This window comes from Molothrus ater, chromosome 18 (assembly GCF_012460135.2).
Source record: "Molothrus ater isolate BHLD 08-10-18 breed brown headed cowbird chromosome 18, BPBGC_Mater_1.1, whole genome shotgun sequence".
Lineage (NCBI taxonomy): Eukaryota > Metazoa > Chordata > Aves > Passeriformes > Icteridae > Molothrus > Molothrus ater.
The window spans coordinates 12,946,632-12,973,626 of record NC_050495.2 but is presented as its reverse complement, the minus strand read 5'-3'; the positions used below and the strand labels follow the sequence as shown (position 1 = coordinate 12,973,626).

General features: G+C 54.6%; 3 protein-coding genes and 1 pseudogene across 4 annotated transcripts; 2 read left to right on the top strand and 2 right to left on the bottom strand.

Moving 5' to 3' along the window:
- RNF215 (ring finger protein 215) lies at positions 1-4,500 on the top strand. 2 transcript variants are annotated; one of them, XM_054516807.1, is made up of 10 exons: positions 1-303; positions 938-1,069; positions 1,366-1,437; positions 1,509-1,594; positions 2,231-2,285; positions 2,619-2,723; positions 3,177-3,290; positions 3,369-3,506; positions 3,635-3,737; positions 3,853-4,500. In XM_054516807.1, exons 1-10 carry the CDS (start codon positions 16-18, stop codon positions 3,873-3,875), a joined length of 1,116 nt encoding a protein of 371 aa, XP_054372782.1. In that variant the 5' UTR covers positions 1-15; the 3' UTR covers positions 3,876-4,500. The 2 variants fall into 2 exon arrangements, with proteins under 2 accessions (XP_054372782.1, XP_036249407.1); XM_036393514.2 differs by having other exon boundaries at positions 3,174-3,290.
- A 12-nt stretch (positions 4,501-4,512) lies between these two features.
- On the bottom strand, positions 4,513-9,485 carry LOC118693117 (coiled-coil domain-containing protein 157-like; annotated as a pseudogene).
- A 1,591-nt stretch (positions 9,486-11,076) lies between these two features.
- LOC118693167 (coiled-coil domain-containing protein 157-like) lies at positions 11,077-11,488 on the bottom strand. The gene has a single exon (XM_036393516.1). The coding sequence runs from the start codon at positions 11,326-11,328 to the stop codon at positions 11,077-11,079; it is 252 nt and encodes an 83-aa protein (XP_036249409.1). The 5' UTR covers positions 11,329-11,488.
- A 263-nt stretch (positions 11,489-11,751) lies between these two features.
- Positions 11,752-26,394, top strand: SF3A1 (splicing factor 3a subunit 1). Its single transcript, XM_036393386.2, has 16 exons — positions 11,752-11,919; positions 13,975-14,087; positions 15,176-15,380; positions 17,119-17,376; positions 18,182-18,256; positions 18,827-18,977; positions 19,414-19,607; positions 20,199-20,316; positions 20,412-20,597; positions 20,889-21,010; positions 21,196-21,438; positions 22,337-22,547; positions 23,273-23,427; positions 24,362-24,463; positions 24,619-24,690; positions 25,740-26,394. The coding sequence occupies exons 1-16, from the start codon at positions 11,854-11,856 to the stop codon at positions 25,839-25,841; spliced, it is 2,373 nt and encodes a 790-aa protein (XP_036249279.1). The 5' UTR covers positions 11,752-11,853; the 3' UTR covers positions 25,842-26,394.
- Positions 26,395-26,995: the final 601 nt, after the last annotated feature.

Sequence of the window (26,995 nt, the reverse complement as noted above, 5' to 3'; positions counted from 1 at the left end):
GCGGGGCGCGCAGCCATGGCGGCGGTGCGGGCGGCGCTGCTCGCCCCGCTGCTGGCGCTCGGCCGGGCCGGCTCGGGGCCCGCCACCCCCGCGCGGGTCGAGGTGGCCGTGTCGGGGCCCGGGGCGGCGGGGCCGGAGGGGGATGGAGCCGGCGGCGGGGCCGGCAGCGCGGGCGCGGTGCCCGGTGGCTCGTACACGCTGCGCGGGGCCGTGCTGGGAGCGGGGGGCGGCCGGGCCGGGCCGGGCCGGGGCGGCCCGCGGGGGGAGCGGGAGGAGATGGAGATCCGAGGCCGCCTGGTGCTGGTGAGCGCGGGGAAACGGCGGGCGGGGCTGGGGGTGCTGCTGGCACTGGCCAGGGATTGGGAGGGGAGGAGTGGGAACTGGAGGGCACTGGGAGATACTGGGGGGGGGCAGGGGAACGGTGGGGACGGGGGGCACTGGGAGACACTGAGGGGCTTCTGGGTGTGGTGTTGGGGACGTGGGTGCTGGGTGGCGGTGATGAGGGGGAAGCGGTGGCAGCTCGGAGACATTGAGAGACCAGGGGGCAGTGGCAGGACAGCGGTCAGTGGGAGCGAGGGGGCACTGTGGGCCGGTGGGTGCTGGGTGCGTCCTCGGGCACTGGGAAAGGAATGAGGCAGGGCAGGAGTGGGAGCTGAAGGGCACTGGGAGGCACTGGGGGGTTGGTGGGGAGGCCAGGGACACTGGGGACTGACCAGGGCAGGCAGCCACGGTTCGGGTGTGCCAGCAGCAGAGAGGAGGTGCCGGCAGGGGCACAGAGGCACTGCGGGCCAGGCCGTTTTCCCTCTGTTACCCCCCTGCTGTCCCTGTCCCCACACTGTGCCCGGCTCCCTAGGAGCCCTAGGGCATGGGGGTGCTTTGAGGGTGCCCTGAACCTTGGGGTCCCTCCCAGCTCTCCCTGTCCTTGCCATGTCCCCAGGTGGGTGACGTGGAGCCGGAGCTGAGCGCTGCTGACAGCTGGATCGGGGTGGTGCCTGTGGGCACCGAGGAGCCGGCTGAGGGCCCCCGGGGTGCCAAGGAGGAGTCCTTCACCGCTGCTGTTGTCACCAAGGTGACCCTCTGTGTGACCCTGTCTCCTCTGCCTGGCCCTGTCCCCTGAGGGCTGCTGTGGTGTTTGCAGGTCACAAACCCACAGGGGTGTCACCTGGGGTGTCTCCTGGCCAGATCTGGGGGGTCCTGGTCTGTGCTTAGTGGCCCAGGAGGTTTCTGACAGCTTCTGACCCCTCTTGGGTCCCTTGTGACTCTTCACCATGGCAGAGATGTGCTGGGTGCTTCCTGCAGCAGGACAGGAGGTTGTTGGGGACACAGCCCTGCTGTCCCCTGATCGTGTCCCTGCTGTCCCTGCAGATGAAGCGAGCCCTGGTGCTGGGGGCCTCTGCCCTGCTGATCCTGGCGCTGAACCAGAACGCCATCCGTGAGGTAGGGCAGTGCTGGCGGCGGGGCCGGCCGGGCTCGTGCCCCGCTGACCACTCCCTTCCCTCCCGCTGCAGCTGGACGTGTCCCAGCTGCTGGCCAAGCCCGTCGTCGTCATCCAGTCCTCGGACAATGTCACCAGGCTGCTGGGAGCGCTGCTGCGGTACGGCCTGGGCTGGAGCCTGCCTGCTCCCTGCCTTGTCACTGCCTTGTCACTGCCTTGTCCTTGTCCTTGCTTTGTCCCCCAGCAGGCTGTGACACCCAGGGACCACCCTGGGGTCTCTCACTCAGCCCATCATGTTTGCTGGGGTAGTGTTGAGCCATTCCAAGGCCAGTTGGGGCTGGGATGTGTTTCTGAGGGAGATCTGGGTCAGATCCAAACCTTCCCCAGGGCTGGAGCCCTTCCATGGGTCCCCATGTGGTGGCAGGTGGCCTCAGCCAAGAGCTTTAGGACTCTCAGTAGAAATTATCCAGATTGGTTGGTTCTTGTCATGGCACTGCCACCCCCACAACCTCTGTGGGTGTTTGTTCTCACCAGCAGCAGCAGTGGGACCCTGTCTATCCTCCTGACATGTGGGACATTGGGATTGCTGCCATGGTGTCACACATGGGGAAGCTGAGGCACAAGGCTGAGAGGAAGAGCCCTGTGCAGGGTCACTGGGCACAGCTGGCGAGGAAGGGTCTTGCTGTCACCTCCCCTCTGTGTTCCTCTGGTTCCCCTTGGTCACTGCCTATCCCTGTGGGGAGCTGTGCCCGAATCCTGTGTCCATGGAATTGACACTTTTCCCTTTGCTCACAGCGGGCTCCGGGCTACAGCCAAGATCACGTACCAGGCAGTGCTGCTGGAGAACCTGGTATGTTTGTCTGTCCTCCTCTTCCTCATTCTGCCAGTGGGAGAGCAGGGCATGACTGTGCCCAGCCAAACTTCTCTGATCCATGGGAAGCAGCTTCAGGGAGCAGGGGGAAGGGAAGGGAAGGGAAGGGAAGGGAAGGGAAGGGAAGGGAAGGGAAGGGAAGGGAAGGGAAGGGAAGGGAAGGGAAGGGAAGGGAAGGGAAGGGAAGGGAAGGGAAGGGAGCCCATGGGAACAGGGCAGCTGGCAGCAGCAGTGTTCCTCCTCCTGGGACACGTGTGCTCCCATTGCTGCACGCTGCTGGGGCCATCAGCAATGCCGTGTCCTGCCTTGCAGGGAGTGACCCTCACACTCTGGTCCACCTGTGGCCTGTCCCGAGGGGGCCTCTATGGGGAGTGGCAGGGGGTCATCTGCCCCGGGGAGAGCAGCTCGCAGGTCCAGGTATGGAACCGGGGTTCTGGGGGAGCCAGGAGTGGGGCCGGGAATGGGGCTGGGAATGGTGATGGGAATGGGGCTGGGAGTGGGGCTGGGAGTGGGGCCGGGAGTGGGGCTGGGAGTGGGGCTGGGAATGGGGCTGGGAATGGGGCTGGGAGTGGGGCTGGGAATGGGGCTGGGAATGGGGCTGGGAGTGGGGCTGGGAGTGGGGCCGGGAGTGGGGCTGGGAGTGGGGCTGGGAGTGGGACTGGGAATGGGGCTGGGAGTGGGGCTGGGAATGGGGCTGGGAGTGGGGCTGGGAATGGGGCCGGGAGCGGGGCCGGGAATGGGGCTGGGAGCGGGGCCGGGAGTGGGGCCGGGAGCGGGGCTGGGAGTGGGGCTGGGAGTGGGACTGGGAGCAGGACTGGGAGTGGGGCTGGGTCTCTGGCTGCCGTGCCCACGGTGCTGTCCCCACAGAAGTACCTGCAGCAGCTGTGGAACACCATCCTGCTGATCGCCCTGCTGCTCTGCACCGGTGTCATGGTGCAGGCCCAGCGGCAGTCGCGGCAGGAGCTGTCGGAGCGGGATGCCGAGGTGGGAATGTGGGAATGTCTGTGCCGTGCGCTGTGCCCGGGGTTTGGGTGGGCTCTGACCCTCGGCTCTGCCCCACAGCTGGACCTGAAGCAGCACATCCGGCGGCGGCTGCTGGCGCTGAAAACGCGGCGGTACCACCCTGGGAAGCCGCCCCGGAGCCGGGCCTGTGAGATCGACAGCTGTGCCGTGTGCCTGGACCAGTTCCACAAGAGCCAGGTGGGACTGGAGCCCACCCTGGGCCGAGCCTCTGCTCGCTGGCTGGGCCAGGGTGTCCCTGGCAGGGGCTGGGCTGTGTCCCTGGCACCCAGCTGTGCTCACACGTGCCCTCACTTCCCTGCTGGCAGTGGCTGCGGGTGCTGCCCTGCTCCCACGAGTTCCACCGGGACTGTGTGGATCCCTGGCTCCTGCTGCAGCAGACCTGCCCTCTCTGCAAGCGCAACATCCTGGGTGAGAACCGCCCTTGAGGCAGCTGAGCCCCACTGACCCTGGAGCACAGCCTGGGGAGCACCTGGAGCCTGCCAGGCTCCCTGTGCCAAGGTTGTCTGTCTGTCCTCCCTTGCAGGGAACTGCTGCACGGACAGCTAGCTGGCCCGAGGACACACTCCAGGGACAGACCCACGGCTGCTGCAGGGACAGGGAGGGGGCAGGGGGTGCCCAGTGAGAGGCACTTGCTGCCACAGCAGGGTTGGTGTGGCTGTGCCCATCACAGTGCCCAGACTTTGGAGAGGGAAGGACTTTGGGCTCTCCTGCTGGGTGTGAGTAGAGGGGTGGGGGGTCCAGATGGGCAGTGTTGGGGAGGGAAGATTTGGGGCACCCATGGGTGTAACGGGGTGGGGGCTGGGGCAGGGAGAGCCCTGGTCCTGCTGTGCTCTTGCCCTGCTCACAGCAATTTTTCTAAGTCTTGGGTTTTTTTGTCTATTTGCTGGTGGCCGTGGCAGGGTAGGCAGAGCCTGGCTGCAGTGCCAGCCCCTCTGGGAGGTGGGTGACAGCTCTGCCAGGGCTGGGGCTGGCAGAGCTGTCGGTGACTCATGGCCTCACCATGGGAGGGCAGGGGTTGGATGCTTTATTTATAATAACTTATTAGAAAGGATGGCACGAGTCAGCTGCAGAGCCAGCACGGTCACTGGGGACACACCATGGGCCCTGCCTGGGTCCTGCCCCACAGGCTGCAACGTGGCACGTGTCCATCCCTATTAAAAATGGAGCAAGGGCTGGCTGTGTGGTTTGTGTGGGGCTTGCACAGGGCTCATAGTGCTGGGCAGGCAGCTCAGAGGTCAGGACCAGCCTGTGCCAGTGGCTTGGTGGTTCCCAGCCCCTCGGGGCTCATAGAGGGAGGAATGACTTTCCCAAGCTGTGGCTGTATTGGTGGGCTGAGGGTGGTTTGGACTCCTCTCATCCCAGGCCAGCTCTGCTTTCCTCTTCCAAGTGTGGCCACATCCCAGTCCCCTCTTGGGAATGGTTCCTGGCAGGAGCTAGCACAAACTGTGCCCTGGCATCAGCCCCAGGGCTCTCCTGGGGACTCCAGCAGCAGCGTAGCCAAGGGTGACTGATCCCAGTGCCCAGGAACGTCCCTGGAGCAGCTCCCCAGGGAACCAGGCAGAGCCCAGCTTTTCCCTTCCTGACACACAAAGAACCAGTAACGAGGTCCCCTGGGCAGGGCAGGTGGCTGCTGGTGGAACAGTTTCTGTGTCAGGAAGTTCAGACTGCTCCGTGTTTATTTGCGGTGAGCCCCGGTGTGCAGCGAGGGGAGGCCGAGCCCCAGGCGTCGCACTGGGAGCGAGAGGCAGGGTTTGGCCTGGGGGGAGGGCTCTGCCCGGAGTTTCTTGGAGTGCTGGCTGCTGGGAGCTCTGTGCCAGGCCTTGTCCATGCATCCCGGCAGCCCTGAGCTGTCCCTGCTGCTCCCGCTGCTGAGCCGCCTGCGGGGTGGGAGCAGTTAAAGGGGAGGAAGAGCAGGGAACCCTGCCCCAGCCCCTTCCTCTGGGCTCCTACTCACCCAGTGTCCTCCCTGCTGGCTGCCCTGTGGAGCTGGGACCGCAGCTGGGCCTGTGGGACAAGCTGGGGGAAGGAAGAGGAGGTGAAATTTCCCCCCACCAGCTTCAGCTCCAGTCACATCCCTTGGCCACCACAACTGGTGGCACAATGGCCACAATGATGGAAAGGAGCTGGAACCAGCCCCGGGACCTCAGACAACACCAGTTAAACCAGAGCAACCTCCCAGCAGCATGAGGAGCTTGGGCTTGGCCCTCCCAGGGTCCCCAAAGGATGTCCCCAAAGGTGGCCACGGGGTGGTTTTGGGGTACCCAGCACCTGCCCCTGTGGCACCCAGCTCACCTTGAGCACGCCCTGCTCGGCTGCTGCCTTCACCTTGGCCAGCAGAGCCTCGAGCTGTGTGTTCTCCCTCTCCAGCACCTCGATCCGGATCTTGTTGGCCTGGAGCTGACTCTTCATGTCCTCTGTAAAGTTCCCACTGCCTGCAGACAAAATCCAACAGAGCCCAGCCTGCTGCTGCCTGTCTGTTCAGAGGTGTGGGCACCCCTCCTGCCTGCCCTGGGCAGGGAGCAGCAGCACAGCCCGGGAGGTGGCAGCTGGGACCACCTTCCCCTGTGGGCAAAGGAAGGCTTTGCCATGTCCTGGTCCTGCTCAATGTCCTGGCCCTGATGTGGGATGCACAGCACCTGTGCAGGGAGGCACGCTGGGATGGTCACAGCTTCACACGGGGTCTGAGCCCTTCCTGGGTATCAGTGGGAGTGTCTGGGGCCAGCAGGATCCCCTGGGAGCTCTGGAGACCCCAAGGCACAAACCCACTGTGCTGCCATCTGCTCCCTTACTCTCAAACTGCGTCTCAGTGGGCATGTGGAGATCAGGGAAGAACACCAGGAGCCTTTCCCGCTCCCTCAGCTCCTGTGCCTGTTCCTGCAGCTGGGATGTGTTCGCCTGCAGCTCCAGGATGGATTGCTCCAGTGCCAGCTTCTCTGCTGCAGTGTGTCCAGCAGCTCCTGCATGGCACAGCAGGGATGAGATGAAGTTTGCAAGAGTGAGGACTCAGCCCCTCATGGAAGACTCCCACCCTTCCCTGATGATAAGGATGCTCTGTGGCAGTTGGAAATGGACTATGTGCAGGGTTCTAGCTGTGAGATCCCTGTGTGTGCTGGAAGCAGGAGCACCAACCACAAAGTGTGGAGCGTGTCCAGGTGTCCAAGAACAGAACACTGGAGATGTGGAAGCACCTCAAGATGTCCCTTCCTGCTGCTCTCCTCTGCCCTGACTCACCCAGAGACTTGTCTGGCCCAAGGTGGAGGGAGAGGCCTCTTCCCCAGGGAAACCCATGAGGATGTGGCCATGTGGCAATGCCACCCTGGGTCCCAGAGTGCCCCTCCTGGGACAACTCTGGCTGTGGGTCGAATGAGCCTGAGGTGGGTTCTCTGTTGATAACCCCACACTAACTCCATTCTTTGCCCTCCGTTTCCTCCTCCCATTCGTCGTCGTAGGCCTCACGCTTGTCCATCACACGTTCCTCCACGAAACAGGCTCAAATAACCCACTATGCATCCCCTCAGACTGGGGGCAGTGTGTGGCTGTCTGTGGCAGCCCTGTGGCACAGGCTGTGTCCACACCTGGGTACCAGCACTCACCTGCTGTGCCTGGAGCTGTTTCCCACTCTGCAGCTGGCTCTGCTCCAGCTGCTCTGCCAGCCGGGCCTTGTCCTCCTCGGCCTCTCCCAGGCTGGCCTGCAGCTCCTCCAGCTCCCTGTCCAGGCTGTCCAGCTGCTGCAGCAGGGTGCTCTGCTTGGCCTGCAGGGACTGTGCTGGGGGGTGAGCCCGTGTGGGGCTGTGGCCCCCATTCCCCACAGCCCTGCCAGCAGCAGCAGCAGCAGCAGCTCAGCCATCCCAGGCTCCAGCTGTACCTCCTCGTGCCGGAGCAGGCTCTCCACATGGACCTTCTCCTTCTCCAGCTGCACCCTGGTGGCGCTCAGATCCTGCTCCAGCTGCACCCTGGTGGCACTCAGCTCCTGCTCCAGGCTGTCCCTGTGGCCTGTGAGCACCTGCACCTTCTCCTCCAACTCCAGCACCTGGCTCTGGGCCACCATTGTGGTCCTCACCTCCTCCAGCAAGGTGGTCTTGGAGAGCTCTGGGAAGACAGAGCCACCATGGCCCAGGCTGGGCAGGGGAGAGAGGCTGCAGAACCATGAGGTGATGAGAGGGATGGGGGTGCTCAGCCTGGAGAAGGTTCCAGAGAGAACTTAAGAAGCCTTTCCAGTGCCTAGAGGGGCTCCAAAAGAGCTGGAGAGGGACTTGGGACAGGGCCTGGAGGGACAGAGCAAAGAGGAATGGCCACTGCCAGAGGGCAGGGTTAGATGGGATAGGGGGAAGAGATTATTCCCTGTGAGGGTGGGCAGGCCCTGGCACAGGTGCCCAGAGCAGCTGGGGCTGCCCCTGGATCCCTGGCAGTGCCCAAGGCCAGGCTGGACATTGGGGCTGGGAGCAGCCTGGGACAGTGGGAGGTGTCCCTGCCATGGCAGAGGGTGGCACTGGATGGACTTTTAATGTCCCTGCCCATCCAAACCAGTCCATGATTCTGTGGCTCAGGGGCACCCCCTGCCCTCCACAGGCCCTGGCAAAGGGAGGCAGGTCTGACAGGAGGCCTGTGACCCCCCCAAACCTCCACCAGCATCAGCCCACTCTGGCACTGGGTGATGTTGTGGTGCTGCTGTGAAGGAGGCCCATCCTCTCCCATCCCCACAGCTCCACAGCCCAGTCTGGGGCTGCTGGGGGCTACAGGGCTGTGAAACACTCGTGAGGCCAGGGGGAGGGGGATGTGTGAGCTGGGTGAGCTGAGCCCCTGGGTGAGCCCCTTACCCAGCTCCTGCACAGCCTCCTCCTTTGCTGCCAGCTCCTCCTTCAGGGCTGAGAGTTGCTCCTCCAGCACAGCAGCTCCTAAACCAGCACAAAAACCCTCCCATTAATCAGTTCCTCAAAAACAACCAAAACAAGGGGCAGCAAACAGCCACACCAAAGTGTTTCCATCCAGTGATCATGCTGTGCTGCCAGGGAGGAGGCAGTGATGGGACACACACAACCAGCTCCCACTGCCCAGGACTGGCCTCACAGCAGGGAAAATCCCCCAGCACCTACAAGAGGCCATGCTGGTGGTGATGGGGCCAAAATTTGCCCATGGACTCTGTTCTTCTTCCTGCAAATGCCCCCGGGCCTGGGAGGGTGTCAACCCAGGACAGAAGGGATGCTGGGAACAGCTGGGAACAGCTCTGTACCTCTCCTGAGGTCATCCTTTTCCTCCTCCAGCCTGGCCACAGCCTCGGAATGCTCCTTTTCCTTGGCTTTCAGGCTCTGCTCAGCTGCCTTCTGCTGCTCTGCATGGGTGCTCTTCTCTGCCTGCAGCTTCCTGGAAAAGTCCTCAACCTGTTTCTGCAGCTTGTCCTTCTGTTTGCCCATCTCTTCCAGCTCAGCCCTCACGGGGTTCAGCTGCTGTAGCAGCCCCTGGAGGTGTTTGTTGATGCGGGACAGGTCCTTGCTCTGCTCCGAGGCCCAGTAGCTCATGTCTGTTGCAGAGAGGTTCCTTCTCCCTGTGCCATCCTCCAGCACCTCCTGGAATTTGCTGAGAGCTGAAGGGATGTTCTGGCTCTGGCAGATGCTGGTGATGGCTCTGCCCACCTCGTGGAGGCTGGCCTGGGCGCTGGAGCAGGTGTCACAGGAGCCCAGGGGTGAGCCAGGGGTCTGTGTGGGGACACTGCGGGTGCTCAGAGCCAGGCTGGGGCCAGCCCTGGGCTGGACACTCAGATTTGGGCACACAGAAGTGGGCTGGGCAGCCTCTGAGGCAGTTCCTGACTCCAAAACTTCTGGCAAGATGCATTTCAGGTGCTCCTTCTGATATTTCTCAACCTGGGGAGCACAGGGTGGAGTGGATTGCTGTGTGGGGATCTCCCACCTGCAACCCTTCTCCCGAGGGAGAGAGCACAGAACAAAACCAGAGCCCAGATCAAAGAGGAAATGACCCATAAAAGCCTAAATCGGGTGTGGAGATGGGACAGCAGTGCAGCCAAGGAACAGTGACCACGGGGAAGCCTCAGCAGCAAAACCTCCTCCCCAACTCCCCACCATCCCTTCTGCCCCACCCCCTGCACTGCCTCCTGGTTTTGCCACATGGATTATTGTGAGACTTTTCCATGAGAAAGATCATTTTGGGGAAAATAAAACGCAAGACAGGTTGGTTTTACCACCAATAATTTCACTGTCTTGAGACAGCTCAGATCCACAGTGGGATCAGCAGCGCTGCAGCATTTTGGCAGTAGGAGAATATTTCCCAAGCTCTAGAGGCAGCGCAGCTCACTCATCCCGAAATCTGGAGCAGGACAGATATAGTGGCACAGCTGGGAGGGGTGGAGGGAAGGGACTCAGGCTGGGAGGGGACAGATGTGTGACACAGGGGCCAGCGCTCAGAGGCTGCACGCACATCTGGCGTGGTGAGAAGGACCACGATCCAAATCCGGGGAGGGGAGGGGAGTGACTCAGCTCATGGGACGTCCCCAAATGTCCCACCCCAGATGTCCCACCTGGTCCCGGAGCTGCTGGCAGAAGGCGCCGAGTTTCAGCATGGAGCTCCAGAAGGTCCTGGCTGTGAGCCCCGCGGACATGCCCGGCCCGGGGCCCCGCGGCGGCGGCACCGCCCGCCCGCTCAGCACCGCCTCGGCGTAGCTCGTGAAGCTCTGCAGCAGCAGCAGGAGCCTGTCCCGACGGGAAAACACAGCTGGGAATGCCGGCTGGGCCCCCTCCCATCACCCAGGCAAAGCGATGGTCCCTGTGTTCCTTCCAGCTCAGGGTATCCCCTGGTTTTATGGAGTCTTTTGGATGCTTTGTTCCCCATGTATTTCCATGGTGCCAGCACCACGGCCTCATGCCCTGCTGAGCTTTAAAACCCAACTCCTTTCCCTGCTTAGACCTCCCAGCACAAACTGGCCACAAAGAAACAGAGCTAGAGGTGGAGCAGATGGGATAGGCTTGTTAAACTGCCTCCCAAAACCTTGGAAACACTCGGACACAGCTGCATCAGCAGCCCTGGGAGGCCCCTTTTGCAGTCTGGATGAAATAAATACAGCTCTGGTTTAGAAGATAAGCCAGTCCCACCGAGCTGTTGGCCCTAAAATCAGGATTTGCAGCAGCAGGATGCAGGAGGGTGGCATTGGTGCTCCCAGGGCTGCCCAGGTATGGATCACTGCGTGGAGCAGCCACTTCTGAGAGGCTGTGATTAAGCTCCCCCCAAAGATTTGGGGCAACCATGCTGCTGCAAATCCTGGAGCCTTGGGGCCTTGATGTGGCACTTGGTGCCATGGGTTAATTGATAAGGTGGAGTTATGTCATAGGTTGCACTTGATGATCTCCAAGGTCTTTTCCAACCCAGCTGATTCTGTGATCATTCCCTGGGGAACCTGTTCAGTGCCTGAGCACCCTCTAGGGGAAGAACCTTTTCCTGATATCCAGCCTAAACCTCCCTGGGCACAGCTCCAGCCATTCTTTGAATCCCATCCCTGGTCACAGAGATCAGAGCTGTACCCCAGGAGGAGCTGATGAGCTCTGACCTCAGTCTTCTCTGTTCCAGCTGAACACACCAGGTGCTCTCACCCTCAGCCCTCATTTGGATGCTCTCTAACACCTTTGAGTTCTCCCTGTGCTGAGGTGCCCAAAACCTCCCCCAGGACTCGGATAACTCAGCAGGTCAGACACACAGCTGCCCTTCCCGGAGGGCAGGAGCCGCTCGGGCTGCCTGTGGGCTCTCACCTGTCAATGAGCAGCTCCAGCAGCACCACGTGTGCGTGCTGGCTGAACTCGGGCTCGCTGTCGCTGTGCCGGTAGCGCTGCAGCAGCACCGCTATGTCCAGCTCGCAGGACACCTTGTCGGGGAATTTCCAGGAGGGGAAGCGCACGGCGCCGGCCCGGGAGCACACGTCGGCGATGGCGGCCTGCAGGTCCCGCAGGTCGGCCCGCAGGCTCTCCATGCAGCCGCGGTGGCCCAGGAGGTGCGCCATGGTGCGGGCCGGGCCGGCCCAGGGGACACGGCCCGGGAACAGCGGGGCCAGCGGGCCGGGGAGCGATGGGCCAGGGGTGCAGGGAACGCCCTACCGGGACAGGCTGCTGGAGACGCACCGGCACGGTACCCCAGGAGTGCTGGGGAACCGGAGGGAACCGGGGCGATCGGAGCAATCAGCAGCAACCGCGGAGCAGAAGCGCGGAGCCCGCGACCCGTGCTAGGCCTCGGCGTCCCAGCCCTGTCGCCATGGCAACCACGCCCCTCCCGTGCCGCAGTGGTGCATTCCTGCTTTAGTGTCCCCCCCCCGCGCGAGGCGCTAATGGTACATCCCACAGCGGGCGCGCGCCCTGCGCCCGCCCCCTTCCCGCCGGCGTTGCGTCACTTCCGGCGCGCACGCGCGGCACAGCGCCCGCCGCCGCCATTTCGTCCCAGTCGGTGCCGCCGCTGCCGCTGCTTCGGCCCGAGCCTCGCCCGCCCCTCGATCGGCCCCGCCCGGCGCGGAGCCCCCGGCCCCGGCACCGCCATGCCCGCCGGACCCGTGCAGGCTGTGCCTCCGGCGCAGCCCGCGCCCCCCGCCGAGAGCAAACCGGTGCGGGAGGGGAGGGGAGGGGCGGTGAGGGAGGGGAGCGGGGATGGCGCGAACCGCGCGGGGGTGGGAGCGGGGCCCTCACGGACCGGGCTGCGCTGGGCTGGGGGAGCTGCGGTTCAGTCCGGAGCGCTGCAGTGACCCCTGTGCCCCGCTCGAGTGAGACCCCACCTGCAGAGCTGCCCCAGCCCTGGGACCCGCACAGGAGGGACCTGGAGCTGCTGGAGAGAGTCCAGAGGAAGCCACAGAGATGTTCCAAGGGCTGGAGCTCCTCTGCTCTGAGCCAGGCTGGGAGAGCTGGGGGTGCTCACCTGGAGAGGAGAAGGCTCCAGGGACACCTCAGAGCCCCTTGCAGGGCCTAAAGGGGCTCCAGGAGAGCTGCAGAGGGACTGGGGACAAGGGATGGAGGGACAGGACACAGAGAATGGCTCCCAGTGCCAGAGGGCAGGGATGGATGGGATACTGGGAATTAGGAATTGTTCCTGGCAGGGTGGGCAGGCCCTGGATCCCTGACAGTGCCCAAGACCAGGAGCTTGGGATAGTGGGAGGGGTGAGGTGAGCTCCAGGTTGCCTTCCCACCCAAACCATTCCAGGATTCCTTGGAGACAGCAGGATCCTGCTGGAGCTGGGCAGGAGCTGAGCCCTTCCCTGGCAGTGCCCCAGGGCTGTGGCTGCAGTGAGTGTGGGGGGTTCCCCGGATCTGGGGGAGCTGCCCTGGCTCCACGAATTTTGTGTGGAAGGATTGAAAGTCTGAGGGAGCGTGGCAGGGCTGTGTGTCCCAGCACCCTCCCAGATCTTTCTCCCTTGGCCATTTTCATGTTCTTTGCAGCCTGAGATGGGAATATTCATTCCTCATGCATTTCTGAGATGGGAATTCAGCTCCCACAGGGCTGGAGCTGCTGTCCTGACTCTCACACAGCAGCATCAGCACTCTTGGAGCTGTCAGGGAGCTGATCTTACTGAGATCCTTGGAAAATTTGGATTCCCCCTAAAAACCCAGTGGCTTTTATGCACAGAGGTTACCAAGGCAACTTGGCATCACTGTTAAATAAAATATCTCGAGTGTGATGCTGCCCCATCCTTCAGCTCCTCAAGATGATGTTCTGAGGGAGTGGGAATGAAAACTAGAAATGTTCCTGGTGCCTTTCTCTTAACACACTTTGTTAGGGTTGTATTTATGGAATGGTTTGCATTGGGAGGGACCTTAGAGCCCACCCAGTGCCACCCCTGCCATGGCAGGGACACTTCCCACTGTCCCAGGCTGCTCCAAGCCCATGTCCAGCCTGGCCTTGGGCACTGCCAGGGACCAGTTTGGCCTGAGACCATTTTCTGGCTTGGATTCTCCATAGATTTGTCAGAGCTGGGAGCTCTACCTGGATTTTAAGTTATCCCTGGCTGTCCCTGTTAGGATTATAAACATTTCCAGCAGATCTGTCCTTGGTTTTAACACCTTTTCTTGGAGCTGCCTGGTGAGGAAAGAGAAGCAGCATCTTTAGTATCCTGCAAAGGCAGCTCCTGGTTTTACTGGAATACAGAGCAATCCACAGGGAGGGTTTCTGAGATTTTAGTTTGGATCTTCTGTAACATCAGAAGAACACTCTGTTGGAGATTTTCTCTTCAAAACAGCTTCTGTTGCAACTACAATGGCATTAAAAGCTGTGATTTATTTAATGTGGAGTTAATAATTCAGGTCCCACAGGCCCCTAGGAAGATACAGAACTTCCACAGCTGGTGAGGATTGATGAATTATTCCTGGAAATGTTACTGGAGACTCCTGGCTCAGCATTTAAAAACAGCCTTGGGGTCAAGGCTGATACAGGGAAAATTGTTGTGGTTCCCTTGGAGGCACCTTCCCTGTTGTCCTGCTGTCCCTGCCCCTGCAACAGGTGCCCCTGAGAATCCAAGGAATTGGTGGGGGGGATGCTCCAGATTCTTCAGCCAGTTCAGTGACTGAGGAGGAGGAGGATGGATAAAGGTTCCTCTGTGCCATTGGGAGTGTTTGGAATGCCTGATCCTGACACCCCTTCACCTTTTGCAATGAAACTTTCTTTATTACAGCCAGAAGAGGAGCCTAAAGAGGAGGCAGCACCAGCCAAGCCTGTGGTGGGGATTATTTACCCTCCTCCAGAGGTCAGGAATATTGTGGATAAGACTGCCAGCTTTGTAGCCAGGTGGGTGGCACTGCTGGTGTCTCTTTCTCCTGGCATTTTCATCCTTCTGCTGTTCAGTGCAGCTCTAGAAGCTGAAGCAGGTCTCAGTTTTGTGGTTTTGCATTAAAGATTTAAGGATTGAGACTGGAAAAGAAACAATATTCTCCTGAAGAGGGTGTAAGGCACCCTTTGCTGGAGAAACTGGTAGTAAATAAATAAAATCCTTGTTCAAATGTGCAGTGGGTGCTGCAATAACTGGGTAACGGGGCTGTTCTGAATGATCTGAAGGGGAAACCAAATTCCAGGTGCAAAGGGAGCCTTAGTCCAGGAGTCATGGCTGTGTTTTAGTGCTAAAATGTGGTGGGGTTTGGTTTCAGAGAATTACCAAGTGCTGCTCCAGTCAAACCCTTATTGTGTAACTCATCTCCAAAGTGCTGCCAAGGAGTGTTGGCTGCTTCTGAGCATAAGGGACTGTGTTTATCCCTTGGGATTGCAGAGACCTCCTCTTTTGGAGGAGGTGGAATGTCTAAATGAGACTGGGAGCTATCCAGAGAATATGAAGAGGAACACCCTGTGGCAGCTGGGAATTTTCTCAAACTGCCCTGAAATAGCTGGCTCGTGCTTCAGGTGGGAGGAGGGGGTGTTACCTGGGCTGGGGCTCCTGAGTGCAGCACTCTGGGCTGGTCAGTCCCTGCACAGGCTGATGTTTACCTGCTTTTTTTCCCTTATATGATGGTTCTGGAACTGCAATTAGTCTTGAGAACTTGTTAATAGAGCAGATAAAATTGATGTAGTAACTTGTCAACTTCATGCTTCATAACTGTAAACTTCAGTCAGTGGTGGAAATGACCTTTGAGTGCAGACAGATGTGACTGTGGAACAGTTGTGAGTGTGAATATTTAATATTCACATTAAAGACAGAATCAAGGGGACAATTGCATCTAAACTGTGTGTGTCCAGCTGGGTGGGATCTGCTGAGGGAGAAACTCCTCACATGTGAGACAGAAAATGATCTTCAGGGGGCTGGTGCCTCAACATGTCCCAGTCTGAAAGAGACATTTACCCTTGAGTTGATGATGATCTAAACAAATTTTCTTCTTGCTCCCCAGAAATGGTCCAGAATTTGAAGCCCGAATTCGTCAGAATGAAATAAATAACCCCAAGTTCAACTTCCTGAACCCCAACGACCCTTACCATGCCTACTACCGGCACAAGGTCAGCGAGTTCAAGGAGGGCAAAGCCCAGGAGCCCTCGGCTGCCATCCCCAAGGTCATGCAGCAGCAGCAGAGTGCCCAGCAGCAGCTCCCACAGAAGGTGAGGGTTCCTTTTCATCCTTTTGGGGAAGAATTTGGTCACTTTGGAGTGGTGTCACAGCCTGGTGTTGAGAGGGAAGGAAGCTTGACAGTCAAGAAGGAGCAGTGGTTGTACAGTTGTCAAAATGCCAGCAGTGACAGGCTTGGAGTTGAGCGTCTGGGGCTTTGTTTTGATGCAGATGTGCCATCTCCCAGGTGCTGGTGACTCAAAGCTGTTTTAAACTGCCAATATACAGTTTAATTGGTCCATGTTAATTAAGTTTAGCTCTGTATTGACTTAAAAAGTATTTACACCAGGGATCACTTGGACTGGATGGGGCAGAAGCAAGCCTTGGGAATCCCTTGGAGTTCTGTTTGGCCTTGTTGCAAGCAGTTTTGTAGAAGGATCAACCTCCCCTTAAAACTTAGGGTACAAAATGCTGCTCACCTTGTTCAGCTGTGCCTTTAAACATTCTGGGTGGGAAAAGGGCATGGAGTGAATCCAGGGCTTTTCCATGCTTGGCATGGCCAGCAGCCACACTGCTGGCCCTGGGAGGCCTATAGCAAAGGCCTGATACGTTCCAAATCTGTTTGCTGTTGGAACAACATATTAATAGTATTAAATTATACCTGATGATTTCTCATCCTTGTACCTGCCTGGATGGCAACTGGCATTGCTTTCCTGCAGCAGCTGGAGAAAAAAAAATATTCTCCTGAGTGTTTGGTGACTGTTCCTTTCAGGTGATGCCTCAGGTTTTAGCTTTTGTATTTTTCAGATTCTATTCTGCTTTAGTGTGTAAGTCTAGCCTTCATATGAGGGGATGCTGAGCTCTCTGCACAGAGCACGGAGACAAAACAATTCCTTCTCTAGCTGGGGACCAAGGACAAATGATCCAAATTTCAGGCCCAAGAGCACAAACAACAGGGACTGAAGAGAGAAAACAAGAAGGATGTGACTTGATGGGCTAAAGCTGTAATTGGACAATTAACTCCAATATTCAAATGGAGCAAAATTTATAAAAGTGGGAGACCCCATGACCTGTTGCCCATTTTGTGGCCATTTTGAGTTGTGCTGCCCAAGGTGGGCAAAATCCCTACTTTATCCTTTAGCTCTGTCTTCTCAGGAGTTCACAGTTTATTGCAGCCCCAGGACACGTGAGCAGTCTCTGTTTCGTGCCCGCACGTTCAAAGAAGGAGTTGGAGCTCTTCATTTCTCGGGCTCAGAGTTGTTTATTGTATCTCATCTAGAAACATTTTTCTCCCGTCCAGCCGAGGTCTGTTCAGCAGGACAGCCAGAGGCACTCTAACTGCTGCTGGGGTGGTGTTATCTCTTTACAAACTAGGTATAACATGTTTACAATTACTTTTCAATACCTATCACCTGTGTTAGACAGTGAGTTTCTATTCTAAACCAATCCCAAAGTGCCAACATCACAGCAGAAGATGGAGGTAGAGAAGAAGAAAGGCTGGGCACACTCAAGTCCCTCCATCTTGCCTCCTGAACCCCTATTCTAAAAACCCCAAAATCTACTTTTTCACCCAATGATAATTTTATTATTACACTACTTAAACTTCTGTGGCTTTCAGGTCTTCATACAAAGCTGGTGATTTGCCAGGGTCTCTGAGCCCCCTGGCAGGGGTCCCGGCAATTCTGGATACCCAGAGGGATGTTCTGAGTTCTGACACTGTGCGGCCTCTGTTCTAGCTCAGCCTTCCCAAGGCACCCCAGGAAGTCACGGGGCCGTGTGTTCTCCCTGCAGGTGCAGGCCCAGGTGATCCAGGAGACCGTGGTTCCCAAGGAGCCCCCGCCCGAGTTCGAGTTCATCGCGGACCCTCCGTCCATCTCGGCCTTCGACCTGGACGTGGTGAAGCTCACGGCGCAGTTCGTGGCCCGCAACGGGAGGCAGTTCCTGACCCAGCTCATGCAGAAGGAGCAGAGGAATTACCAGTTTGATTTCCTGCGCCCCCAGCACAGCCTCTTCAACTACTTCACCAAGCTGGTGGAGCAGTACACAAAGGTACTTACACAAAGGGACTCCAGGCAGGGGGATTCCTTCCACAGCAGGAAGGAGTTCAGAGGGCTGATGAAGCCCTACAAACCAGTCAGGCTGGAAATATCCAGGAATCCATCCTTGAAATCCTACTCTTCAGAGTGGTTATTGTGCAGAACACAGTGGGCTGTCACCTAAATGTACCACACACTATTGTAATCTCAATAAAGTTTGTTTTCTTTTCTTTTTTTTTAAACCTGGAGGATATTTGGAAGTTCATATAATAATATAAATATAATATTATATATACTACATAATATTATATTTAATATATATATAATTATATATTAAATTATATTATATATAATTATATTGTATATATTATATAATTATATAATATATATTATATATAATTATATATATAATTATATATAATTATATATATATATATATATAATTATACATATTATATAATTATATATAATATAATTATAGAAATATATAATAGCGTTCATCTTATTTATATTTATTTTATTTATATTATCTATAATATATATATATATAATAGACAAAATATAAATAAATATAAATATATAAAATAAATAAGTATAATTATATATAATATTATATATATAGATATAATATAAATTGGAAATTTATATTTTGAAGGGGAGGGATGAGTGGTAATGAATGAGAGGGCTGCAGTAGAATAAATGGGATATAGCTCTGGGGATTTGCTGGTATTTTTAGCAGTGTGGAAAGGGAATAATTGCTCTGAAAGAGGCTTTGGCACAAAGAACTGTCACCAACTGTCATGCAAAATGTGTTTCAGATCTTGATCCCACCAAAGGGCTTGCTCCTCAAGCTCAAGAAGGAGGCTGAAAATCCCAAGGAAGTCCTGGATCAGGTATTCCATAAAAAATTTGAAAAAATGCTGAAGCATTTTGGTTATGTTTTGATTTTTTTTCTCTTTCCATGTTTTTGGCTTGTTGGCAGCAAACAGCATGCTGCCAACAAGCCAAAGAGAATAAAATGGATGTGTCACTTGCTGTCACTTTAGTACAGGGGGCTCAGAGTTGCTTTAAGCTGCAGCTGGTGTTTGTATTGGGGGTAGTTTGTGGCAGCACAGAGATACTGCACAAGCCCATTTCCAAGTGGTTACAAAGTGGAATCCTGGAATATCCTGAGTGGGAAGGACCCCACCATCCAGTCCCACCCCTATCCCTGCCCAGACCCCCCAACAATTCCACCCTGTCCATCCCTGGCAGTGCTGCCCAAAGGCTCCTGGAGCTCTGGCAGCCTCGGGGCTGTGCCCATTCCCTGGGCAGCCTGGGCAGTGCCAGCACCCTCTGGGGGAAGAACCTTGCCCTGATCTCAGCCTGACACTGCTCCAGCTGTTCTTCCTTTCATTTGCAAACCAGCAGTGGGATGGCTGTGCTGTTCCTTGTCTGACACCATGCTCTGTCTGCTCCTGCAGGTCTATTACAGAGTGGAGTGGGCCAAGTTCCAGGAGCGAGAGAGAAAGAAGGAGGAGGAGGAGAAGGAGAAGGAGCGTGTGGCTTATGCCCAGATTGACTGGCACGACTTTGTGGTTGTGGAAACAGTTGACTTCCAGCCCAATGAGCAAGGTACTGATGCTAAATGTTGTCAGGAAATGTGTCCTGAAGTGCCATTTTTAGGCAGACATTGGGGTTTACAGCATTTTTATCCTTCAGAGTTGAAGGGAAAAGCCTTACACTGATATTTTGCAAGGCTGTTGTTTTTCTCTGGAGTCACTGATGTTCTCCTTGAAGGAAGTCCAGGACTGCAGTTGTGTTCACTTCTCCACTTCCACCAGGATACCAGAGCTTGTCCCACTTTCTAGTAGTGCTTCCATTTATAAGTCACTTTATCTTCATGTGTCATGCTGGTGTTTGTATAGACTCCATCCATTCCCTTCCTCATCCTGTGGCTGCCAAGGATTTTGTTGCCACTGCTTTCTGTTGAAGAATTGGTATTTCTGTCAGTGTGTGTTGAGTAATGTAATGGGATAGAGAAACAGAAGCTCTGTTTTCTGCATTGTAGGGAATTTCCCTCCTCCCACCACTCCAGAAGAGCTGGGAGCTCGAATCCTGATCCAGGAGCGTTATGAGAAGTTTGGGGAAAGTGAGGAGGTGGAGATGGAGGTGGAATCAGATGAGGAAGATGAAAAGCAAGAGAAAACAGATGAGCCTCCAGCCCAGCTGGATCAGGACACACAAGTGCAGGATATGGATGAGGTAACTGGACAATAGGATTTTGTCCCCTGAAGTTCATGTGATTTATGATGGTCCTCACGTTCACTGTAAATAATTCTTCAGTTTCTTGAGGAAATGAAATTTCCCTCTGATGACATCTCCAAACAACCTGTTACTGCCAGAATAAGGTTGTTTTTTTAATGTTTTCCATGATAATACGAGTTCCAAGAGAGAAATCCAGTAATCTTGGCACCCAGCGGTGTGGATTTTTTATTTCTGTGGTTTTAAGTCTTTCAGGCTATTTTGTGCCCAGAGTCTGGAGCACTGAAAGATGACTCATCTTAGCCTCTGCCCACTGTAAGCTGTTTTTCTGGTAACAGGGAACAAGAGTGTGGTTAACTGTGAGCCCCTGTGCACAGGGCTGCTGTTATGTGGAAGCTGAGGAATATTTGCTTCCTCTTCTGGGGCTGCTGAATTTCTGAATCATGATCCAGAGGAACCACTGTGCCATAGGTGTCCAAAACAGCTCCATTGCTTGGAAGCTGCATAGTCTGTTCTTAAGCACTGTGTAGGATGTCTCAAAGGAATTTGACCGCTGGAACTTGGTTGTGATTTTTGTTTCCTTTCAATAAGGGGTCAGATGATGAAGATGAAGGTCAGAAGGTTCCTCCTCCTCCAGAAACCCCAATGCCACCCCCACTCCCTCCCACACCGGATCAGGTCATTGTGCGGAAAGATTACGATCCCAAAGGTAAATCAAACTGAAAAACCACCTTTATTTCTTCCTGAAGAATCCCAAACCATTTGTTTCTAGACTGAACCAACACTGTGGTTTTGTTCTCCTAGCCTCAAAACCATTGCCACCCGCCCCGGCTCCTGATGAGTACCTGGTGTCTCCCATCACTGGAGAAAAGATTCCTGCCAGTAAAATGCAGGAGCACATGAGGATTGGGCTCCTGGATCCCCGGTGGCTGGAGCAGCGGGATCGATCCATCCGGGAGAAGCAGAGTGATGACGAGGTCTATGCCCCAGGTCAGCTTGAGCACTGATTGCACAGCCCCTCACTGCCCCCACTGAGCAGGACCATCTGAAATGGAGCTCTGTGTGTGATGGCCTTTCTGGGAGAATGAGATGGGAATGTTTGTCAGCTGTTGCTGGGCAGTATCTTTCCAAAAAAAAAAAGAAAGTTGGACTTTAAAGGTCCTTGTGGTCCCTTCTGACTCGAATATTCTGTGTGAAAAGAGCATCACTAGGTATCAACTAATAGATCAGTAAGAGGCTTGGTTTTATTCCTTGAGATAAGAATTGCTCTTTTTCCCTCAGGTTTGGATATTGAGAGCAGCCTGAAGCAGCTGGCAGAGCGTCGTACTGATATCTTTGGTGTAGAGGAGACTGCCATTGGTAAAAAGATTGGTGAAGAAGAGATCCAGAAACCAGAGGAAAAGGTAGAGTAGGAATTGGGAATTTGTGTTTGATTGGTTGGAGTTCTTTTTATAATAGGTTCCTGTAGCATTGTGAATGCTCAAAGACACAAGTGTCTTGAAATTTGTTATTTCTATCAAGATGTGCTCTCTGGATTTCTTTGCAGTCTGGCCAGGTTGGGTTAATCTGATTTATTTTACTCTCTCAGGTGACCTGGGATGGCCACTCAGGCAGCATGGCCCGCACACAGCAGGCTGCTCAGGCCAATATCACTCTGCAAGAGCAAATTGAAGCCATCCACAAGGCCAAGGGACTGGTGCCAGAGGATGACAGCAAGGAGAAAATCGGGCCCAGCAAACCCAATGAGATACCCCAGCCACCCCCTCCTTCCTCAGCCTCCAACCCCCCTGCCAGTGCCCAGCCCATCACATCTGTACCTCGCCCACCCACCGTGAGTGTTTGGGCTCTCAGAAGCCAATTACTGGGGCTCTAGTTAATTAGGAGGGATCCTGATGAAGGGCAAGTGTGCTGGCATGGAAGATGATTTTGTGGGAAGTTTGTGATTTAAGAGTAGTTTGGAAATATTAGAAGAACCTTATTGAACTTGCTGTTTAAAATGGAATATCATACTTAGGTAGAGTTTTTACCTTTAAAGTAACAAAAAGACTGGGATCAGCTGGGATTTTGGAGGCAGAGAATATGGCTAAGAAAGGGATGGCTGGGGGCCTTTGTAGGTGTAGAGTGATGTTGGACAAAGGCAGCCCAAGGTAAGAAGTGTTGCTATAGGACACGGAAGAACACAAGCGCATGCTGCTGGTTTTGAGGTGAAGAAAAAAGAGAAGTTTATTTTCTGACTCTAACATTTATAGATTTCCAAAAGTGACAGTAGATTGGAGGGTGACAGTGCCACCTCTCCAGTGACACTAGACAAACTAACAGTTTATCAACTGTCTCCTTTTTTATAAAAGAATGCAAAACAATGAGTTACTTACAGAAAGTGTGTAAAAAGTTCACTACAAAAACGTTAACATCAGAAAGCTTAGAAAATCTTAAAAAATCAAAGCAACAAGAAGGGATCTGTTGTGAGTCCCAAACAGCAATTTAGGAAAGGAATTAAGTGCCTGGAGGTCTGATCCCACAGCGGGGAGGGAAGGAGGACCCCTTTAATCTGTTAATGAGGTTTCTGTGCCTGTTCAGAGCAGCTTGGGTTGCCCATATGGTGGGGCCACTAAGGCTCCCTGCACGTTCTATACATCAGGACCCGTGTTTCTGTGTTTCCCTGTTACTTTAACTGGGGCTGTGGGCAGCCCTGGGCATTCCTGCTGAGCAGCTTCACCTTCTCTCTGCAGATGCCTCCTCCTGTCCGTGCCGCCGTGGTTTCTGCAGTGCCAGTCATGCCTCGCCCCCCCATGACGTCCGTGGTCCGGCTGCCCCCGGGATCTGTCATAGCCACCCCCATGCCTCCCATCATCCACACCCCCCGCATCAACGTGGTGCCCATGCCCCCCTCTGCTCCCCCCATCATGAGCCCCCGCCCGCCCCCCATGATCGTCCCCACAGGTCAGTGGCTTCGGTGGCTTCAGTTTTCCTGGGGAATTGTTGGGTGATTCTTTAGAGTGGGCTTCAGCTTGGAGTCTTTTTCCTCCTGTGCCCTGGTTCTGGTGTGTAGCTGGGACTGCAGGCACCAAGTTGTGTTGTTAAGAGTTTGGGGGTGTTTGGTATGGCTTACCTAGTCCTGCTTTTGGGCTCAAGGCTCTTCCTGCACCATGAAATGCAGGGAGTCCTGTGGCCCCAGGAGCTTGCCCAGGTGAAAATTAAGAATGCAGGGTCAAGAGAAGCTGCCAGCACCTCAGTGGGTGTTACAGCTCCATACAGAAGCTGCTGCTGCTGGAGGAAAAGCTGTTTGCTGGCCCTTTTCCTCATTAGGTGCTTTGAAGTTAAAAAGCATGATGTAAGAAGCAATTCTTCCTTTTTTATCATCTTCTTTTCTTCCCTAACTGGAGGAGCTGGCACTGCTGCCTGCCAAACTGAGAGCGTGTTCTTTTTTTGCAAGATCTGCAGGAAGCTCTCATGCCTTGTTATCTCTTCCTGGAATGCTTCCCAATATAAGAGCTCTCTGAATGTTTGAAGTTTGCATGTTGCTGTTGGTTGTAACTTCCTCCATGTATTGTGATATTTATTTTCAGCCTGTGCTGCTCTGCTCAAAGCGTTTTTATTGTGAGGGGGTGTTTGCTGTGCACTCAGGGGGTGACTGTGGGTTGTGCTGTGTCCCCTGCCCATTCCAGCCTTTGTCCCTGCTCCTCCCGTGGCTCCGGTCCCGTCCCCGGCACCGATGCCTCCCGTCCACCCCCCGCCACCCATGGAGGATGAGCCAGTCTCCAAGAAACTGAAGAGTGAGGACAGCCTGATTCCAGAGGAGGAATTTCTGCGCAGGAACAAGGTACATGTGTGGCTCAGAGTCCTGGGCTGCTCCACTCCACCTCCAAAGGGGCTGTAAAGCACAGAGGGGCAAAAATACCTGGCAAGAAAGGGACTTTTGAGGTATCTCCTTTCTCTTGTCATTCCTGAGCAAACCAAACTCCTTTGTCTCTTGTTGGGAAGAGCTACACAGGGTGGGATAATGCTCTTCTGTAATTAAGGGCAGTGAGAGGTAGGTTATAATGCAGAGAAGAACTAAAGTTGCTAATGAGCTTTTAAAGAGAGGAGGGCTAAGCTGGAGATGCAAAGAGATTAGAGTATCATTGCCAGCATGATAGTAGGGTAAGGTGGTGTATTCCATAACAAGGTGAGCTAAATGTGAGCCTTCATTCCTTCCTGAGGAGTGCCACTGTCACAGGAGGAGTTCTAAATCCTTAGGAAGGACTGTATGGTTTTTCTGGCAATATTTAAAGTAAAAGAGGAGATTTAGATGGGATACTGGGAAGGAATTGTTCCCTGGGAAGGTGGAGAGGCCCTGGCACAGGGTACCCAGAGCAGCTGTGGCTGCCCCATCCTTGGAAGTGTCCTTGATTGGACAGGGCTTGGAGCACCCTGGGTTAGTGGAAGGTGTCCTCTGGCCATGGCAGGGCGTGGGACTGGAAGGACTTTAAGGTCCTTTCCAACCCAAACCAGTCTGATTCTGTGGTTTCATGGGCACGGAGAAGCTGTCTCTGTGCTTCACACCCTCACCTGTGACACCATCAGCACGTGTGGTGCTTGATAGATGGCACCCAAAAGGGAGCGAAATCCAACCAAATGTTTTACTGTGGGAGCAGTGGAGTAACTTGTAAACACATTTCAGTGTGTTTACTGAGGAACCAAGATATGGAAACGAACACTTAGTCTGGTGCTGTGTTATCACAGCCCTGAGAGACTTTATCTGTGTTTTCCCATAGGGCCCAGTCACGGTCAAAGTCCAGGTTCCCAACATGCAGGACAAGACGGAATGGAAGCTGAATGGCCAAGTGCTGGTGTTCACCCTGCCCCTCTCAGACCAGGCATGTAGCTCATCCTCCTGCCCTGCCCTGCTCCATGTGCTGCCTGTGAGAGAGCAGCAGCTGGGAGCTCAGCCTGCTCCCCACACTGCAGCTCCACGGGGCTGGGGAGCAGGACTGGGACAAAAGCTCTGAAGGAGCCCTTTGATCCTCCCCAGGTGTCTGTTATAAAGGTTAAGATCCACGAGGCCACAGGGATGCCAGCTGGGAAGCAGAAGCTGCAGTATGAGGTGGGTATAAGGTCTTCAAATACTGGTTGTTTATTCAATGCATTCTCTCACATGACCTTTTTAAAAAGAAAAATTATAATGTATAATTTAATGCACTCTGAGCTACTGGAAGAGCAAAGGGAATGGTTTTCCTGCCTGCACAGCACAGCTGTGACAGATCTGCCCTCTGTTACAGCAGGACAGGCTTTTATAGGTGATTAAACCAGTGGATTTTCACATTGTTGCTGCTGGAGATGAGTCCTCCAAACTTGGTGTGGCTTTCTCTGAAATCAGCCTCCTGTTTTATTAGAGTTTGTTGTTTTGGTTTGGTTTTTTTTTTTTTGACATTTAACTGCAGCAGCCTGCTCCCACAGCTCTGCTGTGTGCTCGGGGAGGTGGGCGAGCGTGCTTTGGAACCCTGGCAGCTCAGGGAAGGCTTTCTCCAGAACAGGGAAGGGAAGGGGAGGGCTCACTCTCTCTTCTCTCTCTTCCTCTGGGAGCCAGAGCTGTGAGAAAAGCCCCGTTCCTTTTTAATGACTTATTTCCAGTCATGCATGTGCCCAGGCAGGCACAACCTGCTGCCTAAGCAGTGAACTTTGTGCACTTGTCTCCTCAGAGTTCATCTGTGGGCAGATACTCTGTTAACCCTTAACAAGAAGGAGAGCTGAGCTGATTATTTTTAAGGGAAAAAAATAAAAAAGGTGGGGGGAGAGTGGAGTCTGAGTAACTCCCCTTGTGGTGACTCCTTATCTGTGTGTTGTAGGAGCCACATTGTCTATATTGGCTGGTCTAGTGGAAAGAGTCCCTGCCCATGGCAAGGGGGGTGGATGGGGGATCTTTAGGGTCCCAAACCATTCTAGGATTTAGGATTCTGTACCCACCTCCAGTGTCCACCTTGGACACTGGAATCTCTCTGGGGTCTCCAAAGCCTGCAGTGTTCTGTCATCCCCCTGCTCTGAGTGTACAGCAGGAGGGTTGGGATCTGGGTGGGATTCTGTGGGAAGGCAACACTGAGGTTTGTGCTCTGACTGCTCTTTCGTGGGTTTTTTATCCTTTTCTCCTCCCCTCAGGGCATCTTCATCAAGGATTCCAACTCCCTGGCTTATTACAACATGACCAGTGGCTCTCTGATTCACCTGGCACTCAAAGAGAGAGGAGGCAGGAAGAAATAGGAGGTGTGGAGCCCTGAGATGTAACGTGTTGTAACCCCAACCCTCCCAATCCTGTTTCCATTCTGGCCTTTTGGGGGCTGCACCCACTGCCCCCCAGCAGCAGTTTGAACAGAGGGACTCTGACCCCCACTGATGAGAAGCTGATGGGGCCCCAAAATGTGTCAGAGTAGTGAATAGTCTGTAGTGATCAATGCTTTGCTTGAGTGCAGGCTCTCCCTTGAATCCCCTTGGGAAAAGACATCATCAAGGTCATGTCCAGCTTAGTTTAGATCCATCTTTGAGGGATTTATGGTGGCCAGGAGCATCATCTGTCTGCCCTCAGCACTCACTGCTTCATTTAACCTCCTGCTAATTGAAAACTTCTTCTCCACACACTTATTAACCCCCTTGTTCTTGTTCTTTCCCTGTCTTGGATCTTGTATGGACCCTGATTTGGAAGTTTTTCCTCCCTTGGCATGAGCTTGTGTTGCTGTTCCTGTGATAAAGGAGGTCTGGGTTTGCTCTGGACAGCCTGTGATTCGTTTTAATAAACATGGAGCTCTCCTTCCTTGGATTTGGGGTTTTTAATGGGGATGTGCCTGGTTTTGGAGCACCCGGATGGGGAAACACACCAGGATTTGTAATTAAGCAGTTTACAATAGGAAATCCTCTTAATTTCTGGGAAAAGCTACAAGAAAAGGGGCTTGTTTAAGTTTCCCTGGTGTTCCTCAGTCATTCCTCTTCAAAGGAATGCTTTTGTCTGTGTGTGAGGGGGGAAAAATACTCTGAACTTAGCAAGAATTTTATCAGAAAATGTGATTTAACAATTATATCCTGCAGCTGGAATCTCTTGGTCCTGGAGAGCATCTGGGTCTGGAAAAGAGATGATTCCTGGGCCTTCAGTCAGCATTTGATAGAAACACAACCCAGCAAAGTTAATCCATGGAATGAGGTGCCCAGGAAGGGCCAGGTGTCTGGAATTTGGGTACCTCTGTTTTTCTGGGTAACCCAAAGCCATACGTTTATTATTATATATATTTTTAGTCATGGTTGGGCAGTATAGGAACATCCTGTTTACCTTATTCCATGCTTAGGAGGGGAGAGAGGGATGAAGCAGGAGGGAAGAGCCTGTATCCTCCTGCCTCTGCTGTGCTCCCCTGGGGTCAGGAGGAAGC